The sequence below is a fragment of the Procambarus clarkii genome, chromosome 57, assembly GCF_040958095.1.
Source record: "Procambarus clarkii isolate CNS0578487 chromosome 57, FALCON_Pclarkii_2.0, whole genome shotgun sequence".
Classification (NCBI taxonomy): domain Eukaryota; kingdom Metazoa; phylum Arthropoda; class Malacostraca; order Decapoda; family Cambaridae; genus Procambarus; species Procambarus clarkii.
The window spans coordinates 16,120,952-16,147,514 of NC_091206.1; the positions used below are offsets into that span (position 1 = coordinate 16,120,952).

The 26,563-nt window shown below is 47.4% G+C and overlaps 1 protein-coding gene across 1 annotated transcript in view; it reads left to right on the forward strand.

The window, feature by feature from the left end:
- LOC123744940 (mucin-2) overlaps positions 1-26,563 on the forward strand; it is a 77,151-nt gene that overhangs the window by 48,564 nt on the left and 2,024 nt on the right. The window contains exons 3-5 of the mRNA XM_069306330.1: positions 6,074-15,864; positions 24,847-25,038; positions 26,159-26,563. The exon at positions 26,159-26,563 is cut by the window's right edge and continues 2,024 nt beyond it. Of these exons, the coding sequence (XP_069162431.1) occupies positions 6,074-15,864; positions 24,847-25,038; positions 26,159-26,314 (10,139 nt within the window). The 3' untranslated portion in view covers positions 26,315-26,563. The remainder of the gene's footprint in view (positions 1-6,073; positions 15,865-24,846; positions 25,039-26,158) is intronic.

A 26,563-nucleotide genomic window follows, 5' to 3' on the forward strand; every position in this document is an offset into this window, starting at 1 on the left:
GCAGATCCCTGGAATACGATCCCCGCCGCGAAGAATCGTTTTTACAACCAAGTACACATTTTACTGTTGGTTAAACAGAGGCTACAGTTAAGGATTTGCGCCCAGTTAGTATGACCAAGTCTTAAGAATGCAGCACCGGCATGGAATCCACACGTGAGAAATCATAAGATAAACACAGAGACAGTACAGTCCCACAACTAGACTTGACCTAGAGCTGAGGTCAGAGCTGACCTCTCTCTACAGTGAGAGGCTGAACGGGCTCAAACTCACCACGGCGGAGGAAAGGACAATCAGAGGGATATGATAACAACGTACAAGATATTAAAGGGGAATTGTTAGGGTGGCCAAGGAGGTAATGCTCAAAATGAGAAGCGGCAGGAGCGACGGACGCGGAGGGAAGCTGGAGACACAGGGGAGTCAGTGAGAGAGGTCTGGAAATAAGACGAGAAAGAGGATGGAATAAAAGATTGCACTTACTGACCAGGAGATGGAGAAGTTAGGGTGAGGAGCTGTTGCTCAACCCTGAAAGCACAAGTTAGTGAGTTCAACTTACACGCGCACGTACGCACACAACACGCACAAACACCAATCACAAATACACAAGTACACAGACATAAACACTCGCACACACACACACACACACACACACACACATGTGGGTGCCCATACACAGAAATATACCCCATCAAGTACTAGCTCTATCTATAAATCTATCAATTTTGGTAAAACCTCTTGTATGTATGTACTTTACCTGAATAAACATTTATTTATTATTATTATTATTTATAAGTATTATCTTGACGACCAGGCTGAATGTGATCAAAACAATGTTTGCATTATATCTAATGATTTATACAAATATTAACAAAAATAATCTTCAAAACTCAATTGTCCCAATAACAAAAAGTGAGTAATTAACCTTCGACACAAATTCCTATGAATCATCCTGTCGTTTAAACAAATCATAAATCATTCCTTCTAAATATTACGTCAATCTAAGTGAAACTGAAACCAAATACTAGAAAGCTGGACACCTTGTATGCGTGTGTGTGTGTGTGTGTGTGTGTGTGTGTGTGTGTGTGTGTGTGTGTGTGTGTGTGTGTGTGTGTGTGTGTGTGTGTTTTAGGAAAAGATTTGTTCAAACTGACGGATCAAATATTCTTTTGTCGTCCGCATGGGAAAAGCCACGAAGGACTGGATGGTTGTTCTGGCGTGTCATGGCAGTCATGACAGTCCATGACACCCCCCTTAACGATGACTGCATTCCTGCACCACTCTCACTCTCACTCCCTCTCTCAGGCTCCACGACGCCTTCTCATCTCTCTAAAGAACAATCTTGTGTGCTTGGACAGATCACAACATTAATAGTTTAGATGAAACTCACAGATCTTCCACTTTACATAAGGCTCACACTCTCACTCACTCACACACACACACACACACACACACACACACACACACACACACACACACACACACACACACACACACACACACACCAGTTGATTGACAGTTGAGAGGCAGGACCAAAGAGCCGCAAGCACAACTAGGTGAGTACACATACATACCCTCATACACAGTTTCAATTGTAAATATGATGGAGCTCTTAGAAGCTCAGGAATCTATACACCAGTAGATTGACGATTGAGAGGCGGGACCAAAGAGCCGAAGCTCAACCCCCCCACAATCATAACTAGATGAGTACACACACACACACAGTTCTAGGGTATTCACCCCCATCGTGGAGCCTCCATTGCAAAATACATAAAAGGAAACTTGCTTTTATAGAGGTCTGCAACGAGACTCGTCCCAGGATTGCCACGGACGGGGTATGGAGAAATACAGAAAGAACTGGTCCTAACATCACTGCCGACGTTAGCGAGGAAAAAAAATATATATATCGAGGAGCGACTTGAGAATGGTCCAGGACGGACCGAAACGTCGTCGTCCCTTCACTTTCTAGTGTGTGGTCTGGTCAATATATATCGAGGAATTATGTTAACATTGAGGGAGAAAAATTATAAGACATGTACAATACTTTGGGAGATTGATATAGCAATACAAAAGATGATGTTCACGATGAATACCAATACGACAAGAGGGCATAGATGATATCTTGAGACACAGAAGAGCCTTAGAGAGGTAGCAAATGTTCGTTTAGTATAATATAGTATTTTAACATAGAACGCACTATATGAACAGGTTGTAGAAGAAGACGCTATTCATATTCCCAAAAGAATATGATATTTAAATAAATTGGGAGCCGTTGCATTAGACAACCAGCAGGGAAGGAAGGTGGGGTACAAGAGCTAATGCTCGATCCTGTAGGCACAAACAGGAGAGTACACATACAGAGCCCTCTACTTACTCTAGTTCCCCCTTCACCATAACAAAGAAAACGAACATCGCTGGCGTGGTTACAGGAGGGTACAGCCCCTAGACATTTTTACATGCTGTATATTGAAAAAATGATGATATCCTAATAATGCACCCAGAGTCTGCCAGTGCAGACTACTTATCACATGCCTCTGTATGACTAACCATCCTGTGTGATGGGGACTTTTAGCATCACGTAGCTATCATTTTAACACACAGTACTCCTCTTCATATAGCCTAGGGCAGCTGCACAAATGCAAATGTACCTAAATGTGTAAATAAAAAAAAAATCCCAATCGCGAGCACTACAGGTGCAAACTCTGTGAACAGGAACTGGGTCATGATCTCACACACAACATTACTGGGTGTCCAGTCATTAGATCCGTCACACCTACCGGTATGAGGCACCTGCATGAGCTACCTGGAGCTTTACAATCACTTTATCCCCTCCCCGTGTTCCTGAGGACATTATCATCATACTCTGAAAGTTCGTCAACGCAGGTCACGGGCCACAATCACCTATGTGACAAATCATCCTTGCGATATGGTGGGTTTGTTCAGTATCATACAGCTAGCCTTTGACCCTTATTATGTAGCGCCCTATATAGTCCATATGTGGGTTCATGGTCAGGTACGTATGTATGTTAATGTTAAAAATCAGTGTTTTTGTTAATTCTTAAAATATCATCTCATGCCACACCGTTACTGTTGTTGGTATTCTGTATAGTTAACACATGTATGGACATTTTGGGACATGATAGTTGCGTGTTGTTGTGTGTGTGTGTGTGTGTGTGTGTGTGTGTGTGTGTGTGTGTGTGTGTGTGTGTGTGTGTGTGTGTGTGTGTGTGTGTGTGGGCGTGTGTGTGGGCGTGCGGGGGAGGATGGTAGGTGAGCCAGCCAGGTAAAACATCACTCTCCGTCTCACTTGACCAACACCTGAGATAATTAAGGAAGACCTGGCCAGGCCGGCTGCCAAGGTCCACAGGTAACTACGCGAGGGCAAGGCCAGGGAGGGAAATCTAGGGGAAAGGGAGGGAAAAGCGAAGGCATTGGAAAGGTGAGGAGAAATGAGGGGAAGGAGAGAAGGGAGAAAAAGAGGAAAGGAGGGGTACTGAATGAGGGAAAGGGATGAGGAAGAGGGGTAAGGGGTGAAATAGCCCAGTTAGGTCATAATCACATTTCTGTACACAATCCCCCAGATGCGAGACGTCGAGGAATTCAACCTGAAGAAGTTAACACATAATCAACAATTTATACTTGGATATTAATGAACAAATCCACAAGGGCCGTGACGAGGAATCGAACCTGCGTCTGGGATCCTCTCGGACGTAAGTTCGAACCCTCGTCACGGCCCTTGTGGATTTGTTCATTTGATGCATCACGCTATTGTGATTTCTGTGTGTACTTGAATATTATTTATATATCGTGTGAAGTGTGTAATGCAGGCGATGAGTCACAATAACGTGGCTAAAGTAAGTTGACCAGACCACACACTAGAAGGTGAAGGGACGACGACGTTTCGGTCTAGGACGGACCGAAACGTCGTCGTCCCTTCACCTTCTAGTGTGTGGTCTGGTCATCAAGTGTGTAATATTGTTGGTTATCTTGAGGTTATCTTGAGATGATTTCGGGGCTTTAGTGTCCCCGCGGCCCGGTCCTCGACCAGGCCTCCACCCCCAGGAAGCAGCCCGTGACAGCTGACTAACACCCAGGTACCTATTTTACTGCTAGGTAACAGGGGCATAGGGTGAAAGAAACTCTGCCCATTGTTTCTCGCCGGCGCCTGGGATCGAACCCAGGACCACAGGATCACAAGTCCAGTGTGCTGTCCGCTCGGCCGACCGGCTCCCAACCCAAAAAGGTAACCCAAAACATGTAACTTTCGGGATTACCTTCAGGTTACCTTGATGTTACCTTAAGGTTACGTTGAGGATACCTTAAGACTACCTTGAGGCAATCTTGATTTAACAAATGGGAATGTAGTAATGGGAAGCAATGGAAATATAAGAATTTATACTCTAAATTTTACACTCTAATTTAATTATCTCTTTAGTCTTTCACTCCCTGTCCACTAAGTAGGGAAGGTCACCCCCCAGATCTTAAGGTAGACTTACCTTAATTAATTAAGGTAATAATTATATTATTATCTTAATTATAAGGTAATATCGTTATCTTCTGGTAATTTTTTGTCAATCTTAGTTCCTCTAAAAATGGAAGTGACCGACTACTGATAACACGAATCACCTTCTGTGGTTGAGTGTTCAATAAACCCCTGAACTATATGTTTAACACATCTCTAACCCTGTCCATGGAGGACAGAAGAAAATGTATATATGCTGGTTAGCATTGTAACTGTGTGGCCACGTCTGTGGAGGAAAATAATAAAAAAAATAAAAAAATAAATAATAAACAGCTTTACATGACAGACGACATCACTCACACGTAGCCATAGTGTGAGTGATGTTGTGTTCACATAGTCACGTGTTGTGTTCATAGTTCATATATACAATGCTAAATGCTTGCACTCTCAGGGATACAGTTCATTTGTGTAGCAACTCGGTTTTTGATCAGTGACTCAGCTAGTAGTAATATCTTTGTTGAGTTAATGAAGTTTAATATTAAATATATTTGGTGAGTTAACCTTGCGTTTAATATATAATATATTTGGTGAGTTAACCTTGCGTTTAATATATAATATATTTGGTGAGTTAACCTTGCGTTTAATATTAAATATATTTGGTGAGTTAACCTTGCATTTAATATTAAATATATTTGGTGAGTTAACCTTGCGTTTAATATTAAATATATTTGGTGAGTTAACCTTGCATTTAATATTAAATATATTTGGTGAGTTAACCTTGCGTTTAATATATAATATATTTGGTGAGTTAACCTTGCGTTTAATATTAAATATATTTGGTGAGTTAACCTTGCGTTTAATATTAAATATATTTGGTGAGTTAACCTTGCGTTTAATATTAAATATATTTGGTGAGTTAACCTTGCGTTTAATATTAAATATCTAATATGCAAGAAAGTGAGTTTGATGTTTTCACAAAATATTACATAGATATAACAAGTTGGAAAACATCTCATTTTATCTATACAGAAAATGAGTGGTGGTAACCTACCCCCTTTCCCTAACGTCCCTATTTAATGGGTAAGGGTATATGGTCCCTCTCCACCCCCCCCCCCCGTTCACTAGTGTTATCATTTTTTTTTATTATTATTTTCTACCACAGACGTGGCCACACATTTACAATGCTAACCAGCATATATACATTTTCTTCTGTCCTCCATGGACAGGGAGACAGAGATGTGTTAAACATATAGTTTAGGGGTTTATTGAACAATCAACCACAGAAGGTGAAGGCTGCCAGGCGCGGCAGCACTTACACTGTCTACGACAAGTCTACGCACACCCGTACTGTGAATCCATCGTTAGAGTCTGCCTACGTTTTCTGTGCATCGTACTCAATAGGTTAGGTGGGGTTGCTTGGGGGGTCGTACGTTTGGTTTACGAGGTTGGATTGTTTAAGGAAAGGCAAAGGATTGTTTATATTGTGTTTGTTCGAGGAAGAGGCGGAGGGAATGAGTATCTAATGCACCATTTGCTCACTTCCTTGTACTAGAAGTTTTAAATGCTAAATAGAGTTTACTATTTTAATAAATGCCTCTTTTTGTTCTCTCTCTGCAGCGACGTCGTGGGTGAGAGGGCAGGATCAGGACTCAGCGTTCCAGGACTCCACATTCCATCACATCTCTGGCACCGCCCTGCCCTTTGTCTTCCCTAGCTTCCCTACATTTTCCCCAGCCGCACCGAAGGTCTCCCCGAATCACGGCGCCCCTTTCACCGGGAGCCTTCAGGCCAATGGGAATCCTTCTCGTGTTAGCATCGGTAACCCCAATGAAAAGCCGATAGTTACAGATCATTTCCAGGGTCCAGCTACTGGTATCCCGCTGGATATTGGTCTAAGTGCCATTAATCAACCATCAAACCTTCCAGCATTCCCCAAGTCTTCTTCAGCCTCTCCTGTTGGAGAAGACCTTCAGAGTGCGGGAGACGATATTTTTAATGCTTCGGAAGATCTCGTCAACACAAACGATGATGTTAAAAAAGATGTCCTTAATCCAGCGGCAGAGTTCCTTCAGGCAGCCTCCACAACACAAGCGACTCAATCATCACTAACTACAACACCACCACCACCATCAACAACAACAAGTTCAAGTACCTTTTCAAGTACAACAGAGGCGTCAACACCACAACCACCAACAACAGAGCTCTCTTCAACATCAACAACAGAGGTCTCCTCAGCACCACCAACAGAGTCCTCCGTAACACCACCAACTTCCACAACATCAATAACTGTTACAATAGAAGTGGAAACAACTACAACTACAACTCCTGAACCATCTACTACAACTAAATCTCCTAAAATATTCCCGGGGACGCTCAGAAAGAACGAGGATGCTACTGCAGCTGGGGCCGGGAGTAGTGACGAACTCTTGGGCCAAGCACCACCCTCAGGGTCCCGTGGATCATTAGCTTCTCGCCTTAAAATGTTTGCCACGCGCCGTAGCAGCCCAGGAACACGGCAGGAGAAGAGGAACCCTGACATCAAAGATGCTCCTCAGGGCCGACAATCCCTAAGCTTGGCAGAAATTCTGGAAGCACGTAAAGCTGCGGCCAGTCGTGGCTCCTCACTCGGCAGTAACCTCGAGCGGCAAGCTGTCCTTCCCCGTCCTAATTTACAGAAATTAAAAAATTCCATTCGTGCGGGTCAACAAGCGGAGCCTAGAAGTGACCAGGAAAATGATTATGATCAAAATATTGGTCAGGAAGACTCTGATTACAGCCAGGGCAATTTTGACCAAAGCAACTTAAGATCATCTACCGCGACAACTTCGTCCACGAGAGCGCCGCCATTTTCTCCTTCACTGTCTGAAAATCGTCAACGAAAGAGAAGGCCTGAGTTACACTCTACTTCACAGGCACTCATGGACCGTCTTCGCAAACTGCGAGAGATGCGTCTAAAATCCACCCCATCCCCAGCCACCTCCACAACACAACCTCGACGATCCTCTCCTGAGAAATCCGAAAAGTCTTTACTTCAGTCAGGCACCGAGGATTCAACAAATTCCAGGCAAGAACTCACTACCAGGAACTCGAATTCTCGCTGGAGACCGAGCCAGAGGAGGACGAGTGATAACTTCAAACAAAGGTTGAGAAATCGTGTCTTCACAACCCCTACCCCGGGTGATAACACCACGGATGGCACCCAGGAGAACAACGGCACAGCGGTGTTGAACTCTTCGGTACCCTTCACCACCAGAAAACCATTCAGTCTAATACAGATTTTAACCACCACGAAGCCTCCCACTTTTCGAGAAAGATTTAATGAATTCAGAAAGTCAAACAGATTTATACCAAAAAACAGACGAAGAACAGCTTCCCTGGTGACGTCCACCACACCGTTGACCACAGCAACAACGGGAGACGACCACAGCACCATACAAGACCCTGACTACGACGATGTCACTGAGCAAACCCCTGTTTTCCATGAAGTCACCGAGGCTACTATTACACCTGCACCCATTACGCGCACTCCCATAACATTTGCACCCATTAAGCGCACTCCCATAACATTTGCACCCATTAAGCGCACTCCCATAACATTTGCACCCATTAAGCAGAATCCTGTTACACCTGCAATCAGTTGGCTCACTTCCACTAAGCGTACTCCTGTTCCAACTGCATTCACAGAAACAACAGCTTTGTCCAAAGTGCAACAAATCCGGGAGAGGATTGCTGCAATGTTGAGTTCCAGGGGACTCTCCAAAATCACAACAACTGAGGAAGTTATATCAATTTTGGAGGAAGTAACAGAGAGACCACTGATCAGCGAAACCAGAGACTCGTCCTTACAATCACCTGCTCACTTCGGTGTTACCTCCAACCCGGTGGTGTCCATCCGAGCTACAGATGTAGACAGCACCTCCAGAAAAATTCCTCTTGACCATCTTTTGTCATCAATCATAGACGCAATAAGTACTTCAGAACTGCCCGCTACCACTCAAGACTACACCTCGTTTGATGCCCCCAGCTCCTCCACAAAGGCCGACCACGACACAGTGTTCTTTGCCCCAAAAGAGTCTAGAACACCGTCAGAACCGGTTTCAGTTGTATCTTTATCAACGAGCACTTCTAATGACTCCACTTCAAATCCAACTCCCCCAAAAGTCTTTACAGATTATGAAGAGACAAGTGATTTTGACATTGTAACAACTCTTCAACGTACGACGCAAGAAGCCTCAACGGAAGCTCCGGTCCAAGAAGTAAACACAGACGTGAATGAGTCTGGTCTTGGACTGGGAGAAGATTCTGTGCATGTATTCATCCCTCTGCCTGATGCCACAACAACATCAACAACGGTTCCTCCAAGAAGTGCTGGTTTTCTGATGAGCACCAACGGGGCGACCACCACAACACAAGCACCTTCACCAACCTTAACGGCCACAACACAAACACTAACATCATCAACAACAACATCGACAACAACAACACCCTCAACAACAACAACAACAACATCGACAACATCAACAACATCAACACCGACAACAACAACATCAACAACATCAACACCGACAACAACAACACCCTCAACAACAACAACAACAGAACCGACAACAACAACAACAGAACCGACAACAACAACAACAGAACCGACAACAACAACAACAGAACCGACAACAACAACAACAGAACCGACAACAACAGAACCGACAACAACAACAACAACAGAACCGACAACAACAACAACAACAACAGAACCGACAACTACAACAACAACAGAACCAACAACAACAACAACAGAACCGACAACTACGACAACAACAGAACCGACAACAACAACAGAACCGACAACAACAACAACAGAACCGACAACAACTACAACAGAACCAACAACAACAACAGAACCGACAACAACAATGACAACAACAGAACCGACAACAACAACAACAGAACCACCACCAGCAACAACAACAACAACAGAACCCCCACCACCAACAACAACAGAACCAACAACTACAACAGTTCTAACACCATCAGCCACAACACAGTCACCAGACGACGTCACATCTGGTGATGCCCACATTCAGGACCTGATCTCCACGTTGATCTCTCAAAGAGTCATCACAAAAATCAGAGAAACAGCAAACCAATCAAAACACAATATACCAACCGACGCTCAGGCAGTGGGAACAACTCCTGAAGAAGAAGAAGTTGTTACAACCCTGGGAACATCAACAGAAGCCCTGACGTCCAATAACAACGATGGGAAAACAACAATTTTCCTGGAATTTGATACCGCAACATCTGATACCGGTTCAGCCATCGGCTTTGGTAAGAGTGACGACGCTTCGGACGCAGTGAGGACACTGGAGGAAAGTGAAAACCTGGCGACAAGTTGGATACCCGCAACGACGACATTTACGCCCCCAACGCAGAGGAGTCTCACAACCTCTACATTGTCATCGCATTTCAGAATCCCACTGTGGCCCAACAGATCACCCACAAATGCACCCATCCAAAGATCTAACAAATTTCCTTTCTCTAACAACCCTCTGGTATCGACGGTGAAGATGATAGATACCACAACCAGGTTCAACCATAGAGCATCAGAAGTGGTGACTGACATGCCAACCACAACACCGATCACACAAAGCCAAGATGACACTTTACTTGACTACGATCACTTTGAGATTTCATCTGCAGTTCGAGTCACAGAACCGTCTCCCCTGCCGGAGATCACATCAGGTGATGAGAATGAGGTTGATATTTTTCATTCCATGGATAATTTCCAAACGTTGAAACGCGGCTTTGACAGAACATCTACTCGGCCTGAACTTGCAGCTTTGAATCACGTTCTTGGTATCACTTTGACCACAACCACAGAGCAAGCCGATCTATCAGAGATTAATCTTGAGAAACCCGAAGTATCGCATGACTACATATATGATGACCTGGAGCCAGCAGCCACGGAGGAGGTCATCTATACTACCAGTCAAGGGATGCCCTCAGCCCTGGGTGTCCATGGACAGCTGGGAACGGAAACCACTACAGGTGTCTTAGGCATGGTCACCACTGAAGAAGATGTACCAACTATGCTTAACATGGACGTGGCATCCCTCACTGTTTCCGAGCCTTCTTGGAAAGTTCTGAACGTTGCTGAAGTTACAGAGTCCTCTGATATGGCCAAAGATCCTTCTTCAACGAAAACAGAGAATGAAACTATTGGTGATTTTCCAAAAACACCCGGAGCCCAAGACGTCCAATTTAATTCACGTTTCTCGGATACTACAGGATCAGATGTAAAGCTCTTGTGGCCTAGTTCTTCAAAGGACACCAGAACAGCAGCAGCTTCTACAGGCCAGACCTTCGTCGATACGTCAGCTGTGCAGGTGTCAGTATCTCCGACTCCCAGGGAGTTGTCAATACTCCACCAAACACATCCCAGCCGTCGTCGTAGCTCACAAGAACAAACCACACATGCTGGATTCTCCTTTCCAATTTCTCGACATAAAGTATCTAACGAAAATATCACCAGCACTTCTGAAGGGTCTCCAAGTCCCGCCACAGGTTTCTTAAATTCGGCAGAGCGGGAAAAATTTCATCATCAGCGACTCATGCGAGACCGAGGAAGAGTCAGAGAGGGACCGACGTTCAGACCGAACCTATCTCAGCGGAGAGCTAATTTTGTTCCTCTTGAACAGCTGAGATCCACATCAGAAAGTCCCTCAACGACAACCTCCAATGGCAAATTGAGTCTCAGTGAACTCATCAGTCAAAGAAATTCACAAGAGAAGATCACTCGAACGCCCACAGTTAGGACAACTGAAGCTCAAACCTCATTTGGCAGTAATTTTACTTGGCATAACAATACCCTGCAGCATCCTCCAGTCAACACACGGCTTAACCACACTACCATCACCGCAACGCCGGCTACACAAACTCAAACGCAAGCTACAGCTTTACCAAATGCCGATAACCCTGATGCTAAAGACTCCAATAAGGCTTTATTGAGGTTTTTGGCTTTAAACAGACAGGCGTTAAAATTATTGGCTGCCAAGAAAAACGCATCCGCCTCAGTTCCTCAAGACACCACAGAGACGCCCACATCTGACCACTTCACTACCACATCGGAGATACCCTTCAGTCACAGCTTCACTACCACATCGGAGAGTCCTATAAGGCACAGCTTCACTACCACAACGGAGAGTCCTATAAGGCACAGCTTCACTACCACAACGGAGAGTCCTATAAGGCACAGCTTCACTACCACAACGGAGAGACCTATAAGTCACAGCTTCACTACCACAACGGAGACACCCATAAGTCACAGCTTCACTACCACAACGGAGACACCCATAAGTAACAGCTTCACTACTGCCAGGATAACAAGCACAACTGGCAGCTTCACTACTGACTTGCCAGAGACAACAACTGAGTCCATGCCGACAACTACAACTAGATTTCAGAGTGTTACACACAGAGCAAGACCTCGACACAGAGTTCCACCTGGTGTGAAAAGTTCAACGAGAATTTCTGAGGTAATTCCTCAAGGGAGAGTAAGAAATCCAGTTACTTCAGACAGTTTGAACTCACAAGTAATCAGTGGAGGCCGTCCAACGTCTTTCCTGAGGCCTGTTCCTTCACCCAGGCCATTCAGCGTTATGTTTAATGATCCCTCGGCACAGAGCGAGGATCTAACATTCACACTGCCGGAGGATGAAGCTTTCTCACACGCGTCTCACTCATCCATTAGGCTCGCAAGTCTTCCTCCCAGGTTCCTCGTCCCTCAGACCAATCGCTCACTAGTTCCTCCTAATTTCCAGACAGGACATCCTATACCTCCCACGAGGTTCTCGACTTCTCAGCCACCACAGGAAATTCGTCCAAGAATACACGTCCCTCTTTCGCCTACACCTCGCCCAATGAGGATCAAAGAAGTCGCAGCTGGAAGACATCACGAAACAAGACGTCCATCGCTGTTAATTCCCTTGACGACAATAGAATCAAACTCAAAAGAAAGCATCACTCTGCCGCAAGATACAGTTGAGGACAAAACGAGAAGAACAACAAAGTTTTTTAAAACAAAACAACAGGAATTGGAAGCTGCAACGACTACGTCACCAGGTGAAGATGAAGTCACTACTTTAGCATCTCTCTTAAACACACAAAGAGTTCAACAAGAGAGATTTAATTTTCAAGAGAGAATTACTACATTTAGGCCAACGACAACACAAATTCCAGAAACAACGACACCACTCGACGACGTTATTTTTGGCCCACTTATTACTGTAGGTGAGGTAGAGAGCACGACTTTCCCACAAAACTTTGATGATACGTCAACTTTTACAGACCTTGATGAAACTACAAGAAGTTTAATTGATAAAACTTTAACTTTTCAGTCAGGCAGGACGACCATCTCGACAACAGAGGGCATGACATCGGCTCACGTTCCTCCACCTTTCAACTTCTTGAGGAAACAAGGAATAAAATCTCCAACTATCACGACCCTAAGATCGTCCCAATCATTCATTCCACGAGAAACAACCCAAGTATTCCCACACAAGGAATTTGGGCGTTCTCACCACTCTACAACATTCAAACCCCGATCTAGACCCATATTTATTGACCCAGAAACAACAATCCCACCTGTCACTCCTCTGCTGGAACTAGAGTCACTAGATCCACCAAGAACATTCCCAACTGTTGAGGCTGGTAGCTTTGAGACTTCAGCCACAACCATCTCTCCCATTTTTTCACCTACAACTTTTTTTGAACCAGAAACTGAAACAACAACTTCACCTAAATCAGCTTTTGACTTTGGATCATCACGGCCTCCAACGTTCAATTTCCAGCCTCAAAAAAGTTTACTGGAATCAACTTCAACACAGCAATCGTTCTTGCCCACTGCGAGGCCTACTGGAGCTATCTTCAGGGCTCACTCGAGCTTCTCGTCTAGACGACCACCGGTGGACAACAAGCAACCACAGCTGACTACAACTGCCAGGCCTCAACAGACAACCTCGATTCCTGATCAAAACGAAGCATTTTTTGCTGAAGAAGACCCTCCTTGCCATTTATGTCAGGGAAGCGAGCCAAAAACAACGACGCTGGAGCCACAAGTTTCTGAAAATCCAATAAACACAACGTCCGTCAGTGCCGTAACGCCCAGAATTATACTCTTATTGCCACTCGGGAATTCGACGATTTTCTCAGGAAGAGCTCTTCCTTTTCCAAACATCCCCCCAGAAAGTGCCCTTCCCTTTCCAAGCACCCTCTCAGGAAGCGCAGTTCCCTTTCCAAGAACCCTCTCAGAAAGTTCTCCCACCCATACAAGCCCCCTCACCAACTTACCACCTGCTGATAGCTCAGGAGACAGCGGGGTAACAACTCTGCATCACAAGAAATCGACATTTTCCCCAGACGACGGCCTCACCACGGCAACACAACAAAAGGAACTAATCCAGGTCAATTCAACCGAAGGTTTTCTCAGCAGGGACTCTCTGGTTCCCCCACCTCCACTGAGGCACATGATAACAAAGGGCGTGACTATCACCTCAGAAGAAGGAATCATATCCAGGAACGTGCTCATTCTACCACCCACTCAGGAGCAGCAACAGGAACATCAAACCTCACGACAGCATCGGACCTTACAGCATCCTCAAGAAAATCTTCAAGTAAAACATGAAAGCTTTCAAACGACACAACAAAACCTTAAAAGTACACAACACATCTTTGAAGGAACACATAAGAATGTAGACGTGGAACAGAGCACAACAGGGAAAGGAAGCTTCCAAAGTGGGGAACAGAACCTACGAGGAGAGCAAAGAGGCTTCCAAGAAGAACAGCAGACCTTTCAGAAAGAACAGAGCCCACAAGGGGTGCCAAATAAAATCCTTAATGGAGATCATCAAAATATCCAACAAGACCTTCGGAACCACCAGCAGGTTAATCAGAACTTCAAACATCAGAACCTTCAGCAGGGTCACCAGAACATCCAACAAACAACACATCAGAGCCTAGATCAAAACCTTCAACAAGGACACCTAAACCTCAACCAAGGAGTTCACCAAAATATCCAACAACAAGATCATCAAAATACCCAACAACGAGGTCATCAAAATATTCATCAGGGAGGAAATCAAAACTTCCAACAAGAACCACATCGAAATCTGCATAGACCTAAAATCTTCGAAGTGCAGCAACAGCAGCAGCAGCAGCAACAGCAACAGGAGCAGCAGAACTCGCAAGGAGGGCAGAAAATAATTCACGGACAACAGAGTCTTCACAACAAACAGAACTTCCAAGGAACCGATCAAATTCTGGAAGATCACCAGAACATCAATGGGAAGCAACACATAGTGCAGGATGAAGATCAGAGGCTTCAGGTTGTGCAGAAAAGCCTCAGTAACAGGCCTCACACATTCCAACAAATCCAAGAGACAAATATTGGAGGCCAACAAACATTCCAAGAAGGCAAAAAGACATTTCAGGATAGCCAGCAGGTATTCCAGAATAGTCAAAGCCATGGTCGCCAGAGATTGCAGCCTAAACTAAAGAACCTTCAAGATGAGCACAATATCCAGGAAAGCCAACAGACAATTCGACACAGACTGCAAAACCCTCAAGATGAACAAAGTAATTTCCAGAAAGGTCAAGGGGAGATCAACCAAAGAGATCAGAACACTCATGAACTGCAACAGAAGAATCACAATTTTCAACAGACCTTCCAGAATGGCCAACAAAGGTTCCAAGGACAAGATAATCACAGGGGAGAGACAATCCAAAATGGGAAACAGGTAAACCTTAGAGGACAACAGATCACCCAAGGTGGACAGCAGAACAGCCGTATGGGGCAACAGAGTAGCCACAGAGGCGAACACAGCAGCAGAGGGAGACACAATAGCAACAGAGGGGAACATATCAACAGCAACGGGGAACAGAGGAACAGTAGAGGGGGAGACAATAGTAACAGCAGAGGAGGAGACAACAATAACAGAAGTGAACAGAACAACAGCAATGATGAACAGAGCAACAGTAGAAGGAAACAGAATAACGGCAGGGGTGAACAAATAAATAGAAACGGAAATCAAAGCAACCTCAGAGGGCAACAGAGGACGTCTGGAGGCCAAACCCATCAACCCGGGTCTCAGCAACACCTCCCAAGAACCCAGCAGAACCTCTCCAGCTCCCAGCAGAACCTCCCAAGGACCCAACAGCACTTCCCTGGACGACGACCATCAGCACACCATTCGGGGTCGAGGGGTCGCATGGGTCACTTCGTCAACAAAGCCGCCGGCTTTATTGCTGGCCCAGCCGATGCCATCATCACCGGCTTTGGGAGCAGCAACGGGGAAAGCTTTCCTACGGGCGTGGCTAGCAGACAACCTTCCTCCTCATCCTTTTCGTCGGCTCAGGTTCCTCTCCGGATTGTATTTAACGTTGCTAATTCACATACGCTTAATGACAAAGTTAACAATGGAGCTGGAATAACTAACCCGCCAACTACCTCTTTACCAATAACTAATCCGCCATCAACTACCTCTTTCATTCCTAACTTTAAGATGCAAACAACTCGATTTTTTCATAACCCCATAACTGAGAAACCACAGTCTCAAAAGCACATTTCTATTCCCAGCACCACACTCTCACCTCCGCTGCGCTCAACGCCTCGCTTTCTTCCCCAGAGGCCCACGTCCCCGACCCGAGCACCTGTAGGGGCTTCTCACACTAGCTTCACTCCCTCACACTCCTTGGAGAAGGCTGCAGTTCCAGTGGCGTCTCAGAACATTATAGTACCCTCTACGCTTCTTCTTCCTCCTGAGGACTCTCGAGGTTCGTCCGATAATGCACAAACCTCAGCGTTCCAGAGGCCTCTAGCCAAAAAGACGCCAGCCATGTCCCACACACGAAATAATAACAAAAACATGTTTTCTTCCCCTTCTTCTTCTTCTTCTTCTTCACATTCCACTCCCAATTCTCCTCGTAATAATTTTCACCAACATCGCACTTCGACTCGTTTCAGGCCTCGGCTTCCATCGACTCAGCAGTTCAAGTCGACGACAATTAACGACTCACCTCGCTCGACGACCCTGGGAGATCGACATGCCGACCTCTCAAGGGAACCTGCTCTAAACGCATTCCTTGACACATCCTCGTTTAGAGACATAGCCCCAGTGACCACACGAGAGCCTCAGAATAGCAGCAATAGATTGTCCACTGGAAGCGCCCAGAAGCCGTCCTCCCCTACCTCCCTCCCTCCCAGTGTCTTCTTAACCACAACTACTGTACAAACTACCATTAACTCTCACCAGTCAGCCTCTCCAGCCTCCCACAGTACTTCCTCTCCCACTTCCCATAGTACTTCTTCCCCTACCTTCCACAGTACTTCCTCTCCAGCCTCCCACAGTACTTCCTCTCCAGCCTTCCACAGTACTTCCTCTCCAGCCTCCCACAGTACTTCCTCTCCAGCCTTCCACAGTACTTCCTCTCCAGCCTCCCACAGTACTTCCTCTCCAGCCTCCCACAGTACTTCCTCTCCAGCCTTCCACAGTACTTCCTCTCCAGCCTCCCACAGTACTTCCTCTCCAGCCTCCCACAGTAATTTCTCTCCTACTTCCCACAGTACTTCCTCTCCCACTTCCCATAGTACTTCCTCTCCAGCCTTCCACAGTACTTCCTCTCCAGCCTCCCACAGTACTTCTTCCCCTACCTCCCACAGTAATCTCTCTCCTACTTCCCACAGTACTTCTTCCCCTGCCTCCCATAGTACTTCCTCTCCAGTCTTTCACAGTACTTCCTCTCCCACCTCACACAGTACTTCCTCTCCAGTCTTCCACAGTACTTCCTCTCCCACCTCCCACAGTACTTCCTCTCCCACCTCCCACAGTACTTCCTCTCCCACCTCCCACGGTACTTCCTCTCCAGTCTTCCACAGTACTTCCTCTCCCACCTCACACAGTACTTCCTCTCCAGCCTTCCACAGTACTTCCTCTCCAACCTCCCACAGTACTTCCTCTCCCACCTCCCACAGTACTTCCTCTCCAGCCTTCCACAGTACTTCCTCTCCCACCTCCCACAGTACTTCCTCTCCAGCCTTCCACAGTACTTCCTCTCCAGCCTCCCACAGTACTTCCTCTCCAGCCTCCCACAGTACTTCCTCTCCCACCTTCCACAGTACTTCCTCTCCAGCCTCCCACAGTACTTCCTCTCCAGCCTCCCACAGTACCTCCTCTCCCACCTCCCACAGTACTTCTTCTCCCACCTCCCACAGTACTTCCTCTCCAGCCTCCCACAGTACTTCCTCTCCAGCCTCCCACAGTACCTCCTCTCCCACCTCCCACAGTACTTCTTCTCCCACCTCCCACAGTACTTCCTCTCCAGCCTCCCACAGTACTTCCTCTCCCACCTCACACAGTACTTCCTCTCCAGCCTCCCACAGTACTTCCTCTCCAGCCTCCCACAGTACCTCCTCTCCCACCTCCCACAGTACTTCTTCTCCCACCTCCCACAGTACTTCCTCTCCAGCCTCCCACAGTACTTCCTCTCCCACCTTCCACAGTACTTCCTCTCCCACCTCCCACAGTACTTCCTCTCCAGCCTCCCATAGTACTTCCTCTCCAGCCTCCCACAGTACTTCCTCTCCCGCCTCCCACAGTACTTCCTCTCCAGTCTTCCACAGTACTTCCTCTCCAGTCTTCCACAGTACTTCCTCTCCCACCTCCCACAGTACTTCCTCTCCCACCTCCCACAGTACTTCCTCTCCAGCCTTCCACAATACTTCCTCTCCCACCTTCCACAGTACTTCCTCTCCCACCTTCCACAGTGCTTCCTCTCCCACCTCCCACAGTACTTCCTCTCCAGCCTCCCACAGTACTTCCTCTCCAGCCTCCCACAGTACTTCCTCTCCCTCCATCCACTTGATCTCTCCCACTATCGATTCTATCTTCTCTCCCACCTCCCACAGTATTTCCTCTCCCATCATCCATTCAATCTCCTCACCCACCTCCCACAGTATTTCCTCTCCCAATTCCCATTCTACTGCCTCTCCCACCTTCCACACTACTTTCTCTCCAACCTCCCACAGTACTTCCTCTCCCACCTCCCACAGTACTTCCTCTCCAACCTCCCACAGTATTTCCTCCCCCACCTCCCACAGTATTTCCTCCCCCACCTCCCACAGTACTTCCTCTCCCACCTCCCACAGTACTTCCTCTCCAACCTCCCACAGTATTTCCTCCCCCACCTCCCACAGTATTTCCTCCCCCACCTCCCATAGTACTTCCTCTCCCACCTCCCACAGTATTGCCTCTCCAGCCTCCCACAGTACTTCCTCTCCCACCTCCCACAGTATTTCCTCTTCCACCTTCCACAGTACTTCCTCTCCCACCTCCCACAGTACTTCCTCTCCCACCTTCCACAGTACTTCCTCTCCCACTACTTTCTCTCCAGCCTCCCACAGTACGTCCTCTTCCACTACTTCCTCTCCCACCTCCCACAGTACTTCCTCTCCCACCTCCCACAGTACGTCCTCTCCCACCTTCCATAGTACTTCCTCTCCCACCTCCCACACTATTTCCTCTCGCACCTTCCACAGCACTTCCTCTTCCACCTCCCACAGTACTTCCTCTCCTACCTCCCACAGTACTTCCTCTCCCACCTTCCACAGTACTTCCTCTCCCACCTCCCACAGTACTTCCTCTCCCACCTCCCACACTATTTCCTCTCTCACCTCCCACAGTACTTCCTCTCCCACCTCCCACAGTATTTCCTCTCCCACCTCCCACAGTACTTCCTCTCCCACCTCCCACAGTACTTCCTCTCCTACCTCCCACAGTACTTCCTCTCCCACCTCCCACAGTACTTCCTCTCCCACCTTCCACAGTACTTCCTCCCCCACCTCCCACAGTACTTCCTCTCCTACCTCCCACAGTACTTCCTCTCCCACCTTCCACAGTACTTCCTCTCCAGTCTTCCACAGCACTTCCTCTCCCACATCCCACAGTACTTCCTCTCCCACCTTCCACAGTACGTCCTCTCCCACCTCCCACAGTACTTCCTCTCCCACCTCCCACAGTACTTCCTCTCCCACCTTCCACAGTACGTCCTCTCCCACCTCCCACAGTACTTCCTCTCCCACCTCCCACAGTACTTCCTCTCCCTCATCCCAGTCTCACCACCATCCCACCTCCAACCCGTCCCAATCATCCCAATCTCACCACCATTCCATTTCCAACCCGTCCCAATCATCCCAGTCTCACCACCATCCCACCTCCAACCCGTCCCAATCATCCCAGTCTCACCACCATCCCACCTCCAACCCGTCCCAATCATCCCAGTCTCACCACCATCCTACCTCCAACCCGTCCCAATCATCCCAGTCTCACCACCATCCCACCTCCAACCCGTCCCAATCATCCCAATCTCACCACCATTCCATTTCCAACCCGTCCCAATCATCCCAATCTCACCACCATCCCATTTCCAACCCGTCCCAATCATCCCAGTCTCACCACGATTCCATCTCCAACCCATCCCAATCATCCCAGTCTCACCACCATTCCATCAACAACCCGTCCCAATCATCCCAGTCTCACCACCATCCCATTTCCAACCCATCCCAATCATCCCAGTCTCACCACCATCCCACCTCTAACCCGTCCCAATCATCTCAATCTCACCACAATTCCATTTCCAACCCGTCCCAATCATCCCAATCTCACCACCATCCCATTTCCAACCCGTCCCAATCATCCCAATCTCACCACCATCCCATTTCCAACCCGTCCCAATCATCCCAGTCTCACCACCATCCCATCAACAACCCATCCCAATCATCCCAATCTCACCACCATCCCAATCACCAACCCACTGTTCTCCCATCCGTTCTTCGAGACCTCAACCACCATCAAAGCTCCTCCCACATCACTCCACCAGCAACCGTCCTCACTCCACCACCCGCCTTCGCATCGACACCCACCACCCACCATCATCACTCTACTATCACCCAACCATCCACCACAATCGCCCAATCATCCACCACAAACGCCCAACCACCCACCACAATCGCCCAACCATCCACCACAATCGCCCAACCACCCACCACAATCGCCCAACCATCCACCACAATCACCCCACCAACAATTCCCTTCTCAGCCTCCCTGGCCCCAAACCCACTGAATATTCGAGTCATACCCAAGCTGTCCCTAGACTTCCAGGTCCCTGATAAGCCGTTCAAGAATGGCGGGAATATCCACTTCTTCGACTCCCCAGCTGATAGAAACCGACCGGTTTTCTTTGGCTCAAGACGCACCTCCGTCCCCAGGAGACTAACCCCGACCCCCGTGCCCAGGAGACTAACCCCGACCCCTGTGCCCAGGAGACTAACCCCGAACCCCGTGCCCAGGAGACTGATCCCGACCCCCGTGCCCACTAGACCCCCACCAACGACACCTCAGTCAGACCTCCACAACACCGTTCGGCCTTTTGCGGTCCCAGAGAGCACGCAGCGAGGTACTGATCCAAATAATCTCCCGCATTTCTCAATCGCTGCGAACTCTGCTTCGTCCAACCCTGCAACCTTCTCCTTCTTCAGCACTCCATTTGCCTCCATTGATAACAACAACTTTCCCGCCTCCAGCTCTACTCCACTCCACATCTCCAGTAGTCGTCCGGGTAGTCCTGCATTCCACGCTGATTCTGCTCCTCCCTCTAACTTCCTCTCCTCCAACACTCCTTCAAATATCCCCATTTCTAGCAAGTTCTCTCCACCCACTTCCTCCAACTTGCCTCCAACACAGCCTAGCGACACCGTTCTTTCTCAGTTCCCTGAGAGTTTTCCTCTTTTCATCTCAACCAGCCGTTCTCCAACACCTTCCTCCAGCACTCTCCCTCAGTCCCCTCCCACCAGCACTCCATCAATATTCATCCCCACCACTTCTCACCCCAGCTTTGTCAACAGTCCCGTTCCTTCTCTGTTGGTCAACAGTCAACCACAAGACCAATTCAGCAACGATTTTGATCGTTCAAAAGTCGCTGACAGTTTTCAACCAACTCTTTTTGAGAATTCTCCACCAAGCCAGTTCGCTACCTCTCTGCCTCCGTCTCAGTTCACCGACACTTTCACGCCTCAGTTAGGTAATACTCATCCCTCTTCTGAATTTGCCAGCCCTCCCCCATCAAACCATTTCGCCAGCTCTCCCCAAACAAGTCAATTCGCCAGCTCTCCTCCACCAAACCAATTCGCCAACTCTCCTCCACCAAACCATTTCGCTAGCTCTCCTCCACCAAACCAATTCGCCAACTCTCCTCCACCAAACCAATTCGCCAGCTCTCATCCACCAAACCATTTCGCCAGCTCTCCCACACCAAACCATTTCGCCAGCTCTCCTCCGCCAAACCATTTCGCCAGCTCTCCTCCACCAAACCAATTCGCCAGCTCTCCCCCACCAAACCAATTCGCCAGCTCTCCCTCACCAAACCAATTCGCCAGCTCTCCCTCACCAAACCAATTCGCCAGCTCTCCCCAAACAAACCAATTCCCCACCGCTCCTCCATCAAACCAATTCGCCAGCTCTCCCCCACCAAACCATTTCGCCAGCTCTCCTCCACCAAACCAATTCGCCAGCTCTCTTCCACCAAACCACTTCGCCAGCTCTCCCACACCAAACCAATTCGCTAGCTCTTTCCCACTAAACAATTTCGCCAGCTTTCCCTCGCCAAACGAATTCTCCAGCTCTCCCCTACCAAACCATTTCGCCAACTCTGGCTCGCCAAATCAGTTTACCAGCTCTCTTCCACCAAACCAATTCACGGACATTTTTACGCCTCAGTTCACCAACTCTCCACCAGCAAACCAATTCTCCAACACTCTTCCCCCTTCCCAGTTCACAAGCAATGTTCCCACAACCCAATTTCCTAGCACCTTTTTACCTACCCAGTTCTCAAACTCTCTGCCACTTTCTCTATTTGGCAATCGTGTTCCAGCAACTCAGTTTTCCAGCACTTTCCAGCCTCACTTGGCCAACACTCTCTTTCCTTCTCAGTTCACAAATACACTTTTGCCAGATCGCTTCGCAAACAATTTACCAATTTCTCGGTTTCCTAATAATTTTTTGACAAGTCAACTCGGGAACACTTTTCCAGTTTCACAGTTCGCAAATGATCCCTCGCTAACTCAGTTCGCAAATAATCCTTCGCTAACTCAGTTCGCAAATGATCCTTCGCTAACTCAGTTAGTGAATAATCCGTCACCATCTCAGTTCGCCAACACCATACCGTTTCTTCATTTTAGCAACAGCCGGGTCCCCACCTCTCTTCCCCCTTCCCAGTTTGATGGCAGCTCCCCAACAACGCCTTTCGGCAACGCCCCCTTGCCTCAACTTGACAACCCCCGTTCCCAACCCTCAACCCCCTCAAATGTAACTGCTAAAACTCACACCAAACGAAAGCCTTTGGCGCGTAGAGGGAGGAAAAGGCCTCCCGTCACCGCCTCACCGCTCTCTTCCCGCGCTCCCAACCCTGCCGCCTCCTCTTCTCCCAAACCCAAAAAGCGCCCTCGAGCTCGCACACGCAGACCGCCCCAACTAACCCGCGACGCTGGCGGAGATGAGAGTGTGAGTCTACAACTAACTGTCAACCGTGCTCGGGAAATTATTTCTTTGATCTGCTGGTCCATGACGTCATATCCGTCAACATTTGATGACGAAAGATTGACGTCATTGTCACGTCAGAATTTGTGATAAAGGGTCACTGAAATATTTTTCTGAACACTCTTGTTCATTACAGTTTTAGAGTGTTGTGTATAAACGTAATTAACTTATTTTAGTTTAAATAACAAAAGATTGAAGAATTAACTCGTGCTAACAAGCTTACTATATAGTAGCGATGAGTGACTTAACTATTAATACACTAATCTACCTGATTAATATTATGGAATAATTGTTTGTCTATTAAAGTTAATATTTGTCTAATGCATATGGATATACTTTCTCTCTGCCTGAGTGTTTGACTGTTTATCAATCTGCTTGACTGTTTTTTTTTTCTCGCCTGTCTCTTTCCATCCTTCTCTCTGTTTCTCTGTCTCCCTCTCTTCGTCTCTTTCTCTTATACTAACGCCCAATGGTCCATATCATCAGCATTAAATTTCTAATGTTTTTTCACTTTTTCTGGAATTGTCTGTCTCCTTATTATCTATGGTGACGATATTAATGTAAATAATGATGATAATTACACACACACATTAGGTGAGGTGCGTTACTAGGTGAGTACACACACACACTATTTTGTTGTTGTTTAAAGATTCAGCTACTGGGAACAAAAAGTTCCAAGTAGCACGGGCTATGGTGAGCCCTGAGTAAACTTACCTGGCACAGGAGCGGAGCTGTAACTCCATGCACACACACACTAGGTGAGGTGTGGTATTAGGTGAGTACACACATACACACACCAGCAATATCAGAGTAGCCTTCAAGAACCTAGAAAAAGAGGCCGTCAGAACACTATATACATCCTACGTAAGATCAACCTTAAGTATGCAGCCTCGATATGGAGTCCACATGGAGGGATAAATTATATTAGAATTATAATAATTCCACAACGACCAAAACTTCTCCTACGCTGGCACCACAACCATCTATATATTGCTTGTGCAACCAATCATCAAGCCTAAATGCTCGTCGAACTGACCGGCCTCAAAATATTGTCCAAATGCTCGTTAGTCCAGCAGCCAAACATTACCTCCTCCCCCCCCCCCGACACACCTCTGTTTACACCCCTGCTATAACACACAAGTTGTCTACAGACCAAGCTCGTCCATGCGGCGGCCGATCCCAAAGACGTATTCATCAATGAACACGCATTGTGTATTCAAAATCGTTTTTTCTCGTATATAAATTAATATTATTATAAATTACAATTTAATGTATAGTAAGGTTAGGTTAGGTGTTTGGGTTCTGTTGGCGATTATTTGTTGTTGTAGTATGCATTTACAAGCATTTACAGAAATGCAGATCGAACAGTGGACATGAGCGAAGCACTGTTCGAGAAAAATTCGAACGACATCAGTTGTGAATCTTTATAAACATTTGCGAAAGGCTTGTTGATTCAAAACAAACGACATTATTAATAAATAACTCAAAGATGATATGGTTTCGTTACATGAAAAGTTCTGTTATAAGTTCTTGTAATTCTATTTCTCCCTCTTACCCATCCTCCCCACCCCTCTCTCTGTCTCTCTCTCTCTCTCTCTCTCTCTCTCTCTCTCTCTCTCTCTCTCTCTCTCTCTCTCTCTCTCTCTCTCTCTCTCTTTCTCCCTCTCTCTCTTTCTCTCTCTCTCCACTGTCCTTGAACACATTAGTGCAGCCAGTGTTGCCTCTCATCACTACCATGCTCACCTTCAGGGCGCGCTAGGGAAGGCAGGAGACAGAGGTGGGGCAGAGCCCATGGAGAACGACCCGGACGGTGACAAGATACCAGGGCGAGGCGGCGTGGACTACCCCGGACTGGAGAGGATCCCAGAGACCGGCTTCCTCTGCACCCCGAGCTTGTTCAAGTCCACCAAGATGTTCGCCGACCCGGAGACGTCTTGCCAGGTTGGTGCTAGCTGCTCACCGACTGAGAGTCTTTATTTCCTATTTGTGCCTGCAGGATCAAGCTGCTATAGGTCTTGGACCCCCGCCTTTCTAATTTTCAGTTATCTATTGTACTGATTCCCGACCTATTTAGTGTTACATATATCTTTTTTTCTTTCATACACACATATACACACACGCGACCCCAGAATGCACCCGACCACAGCTGTTTAAATCCCAGGTAGATATTTACTGTTGCTGAACAATTGCATTAAGTGAAAGAAAACATTCACCTATTCTTACATCCTGCCACGGGGATTGAACCCGTGATCACTGGTTGTGAGTCGACGACTAGACCCACTGGACCACAGGGCCCTGTGTGTGGCTGGGGTGTTACGGGAGGTGTTCGGATGTTAGTGTGTCTTGCGCTGGAACCAATCGTATTGGCCTTTCCATTGGAGACATTTGGCGCCGTGGAGAAGGGGGGACCTGCTGCCTGGGTAACAGCTTCTCCCCCGAATCAACCTACCCAGGCTTTGCGCCCTGGTGAGGCCACTTCAGATCAGGCCAACACCAGAGCGCAAATAGTCTCCTGAGACTGATGGATGCCTACTACTACTACTACATTTAGCACTTTGCACATTGGTGAGCCGTGAAGGGGAGGTGGGGGGAACCTGCACCGTGTCTCTCCTCCAAGGGGCCCTCCTCCAGGGGCCCTCCTCCAGGGGCCCGCCTCCAGGGGCCCGCCTCCCCGGACACCCAGGTGTCATCCTCACCTCTCCTCAGATAAACACACCTCTCACACATCTCTCACACACCTCCACATACTCCTGCTATTCACCTGAATTTCTGAATTCCGTCTCACTATCCATCTTCTGTTCGTTTAGGTCGCTAATGGTTCGTATTGTTATTTGTGGCACTTGTGTTTAAAGGTCTGGTTGATGTCTCTTATTTTCTTGATCTTTTCCTATCTGTGATTGTCTTCCTCTTCTCTGTAACACACAACTGAACCATTCATCGCATCATAATAATTCTCCCATTTGTCAGTGACACTATTTTTCACACCAATATTGAGTGAAAAATAGTGTCACAATTAACGTTTGCTTAATTAATCTCATGTACCTGTTGTCTACCCCCACAGGTGTACCACGTGTGCAGCGGTCATCAGAAGTTCTCCTTCCTGTGTCCCAAAGGAACCATCTTCCACCAGAACACGCAAGTCTGCCAGTGGTGGTTCACGGTGGACTGCGAGCAGCAGGCGCAGAAGCTGGCGGAGGTGCGGGCTAGCGACGGCTGAAGACCAGGTCACAGAACCTGTTGAAGACTTATCAAGACTCCAGCGTGGGATGGGTTACACGCACTCACAGATGTAGCAAAGAACGTCCCGCTTAGACTTCGCGATGTGAACGTTGGGCAAACAGACAAAGATAAATATTTTCACAAAGTGAAGAGGGGTGAGAGAGTGCGTGTGTGTGTTTGCGTGCATGTGTGTGCAGGTAAAGAGAGTGAGGAAGCCAAATATGACTGTTGGAGACACGGTTCATCA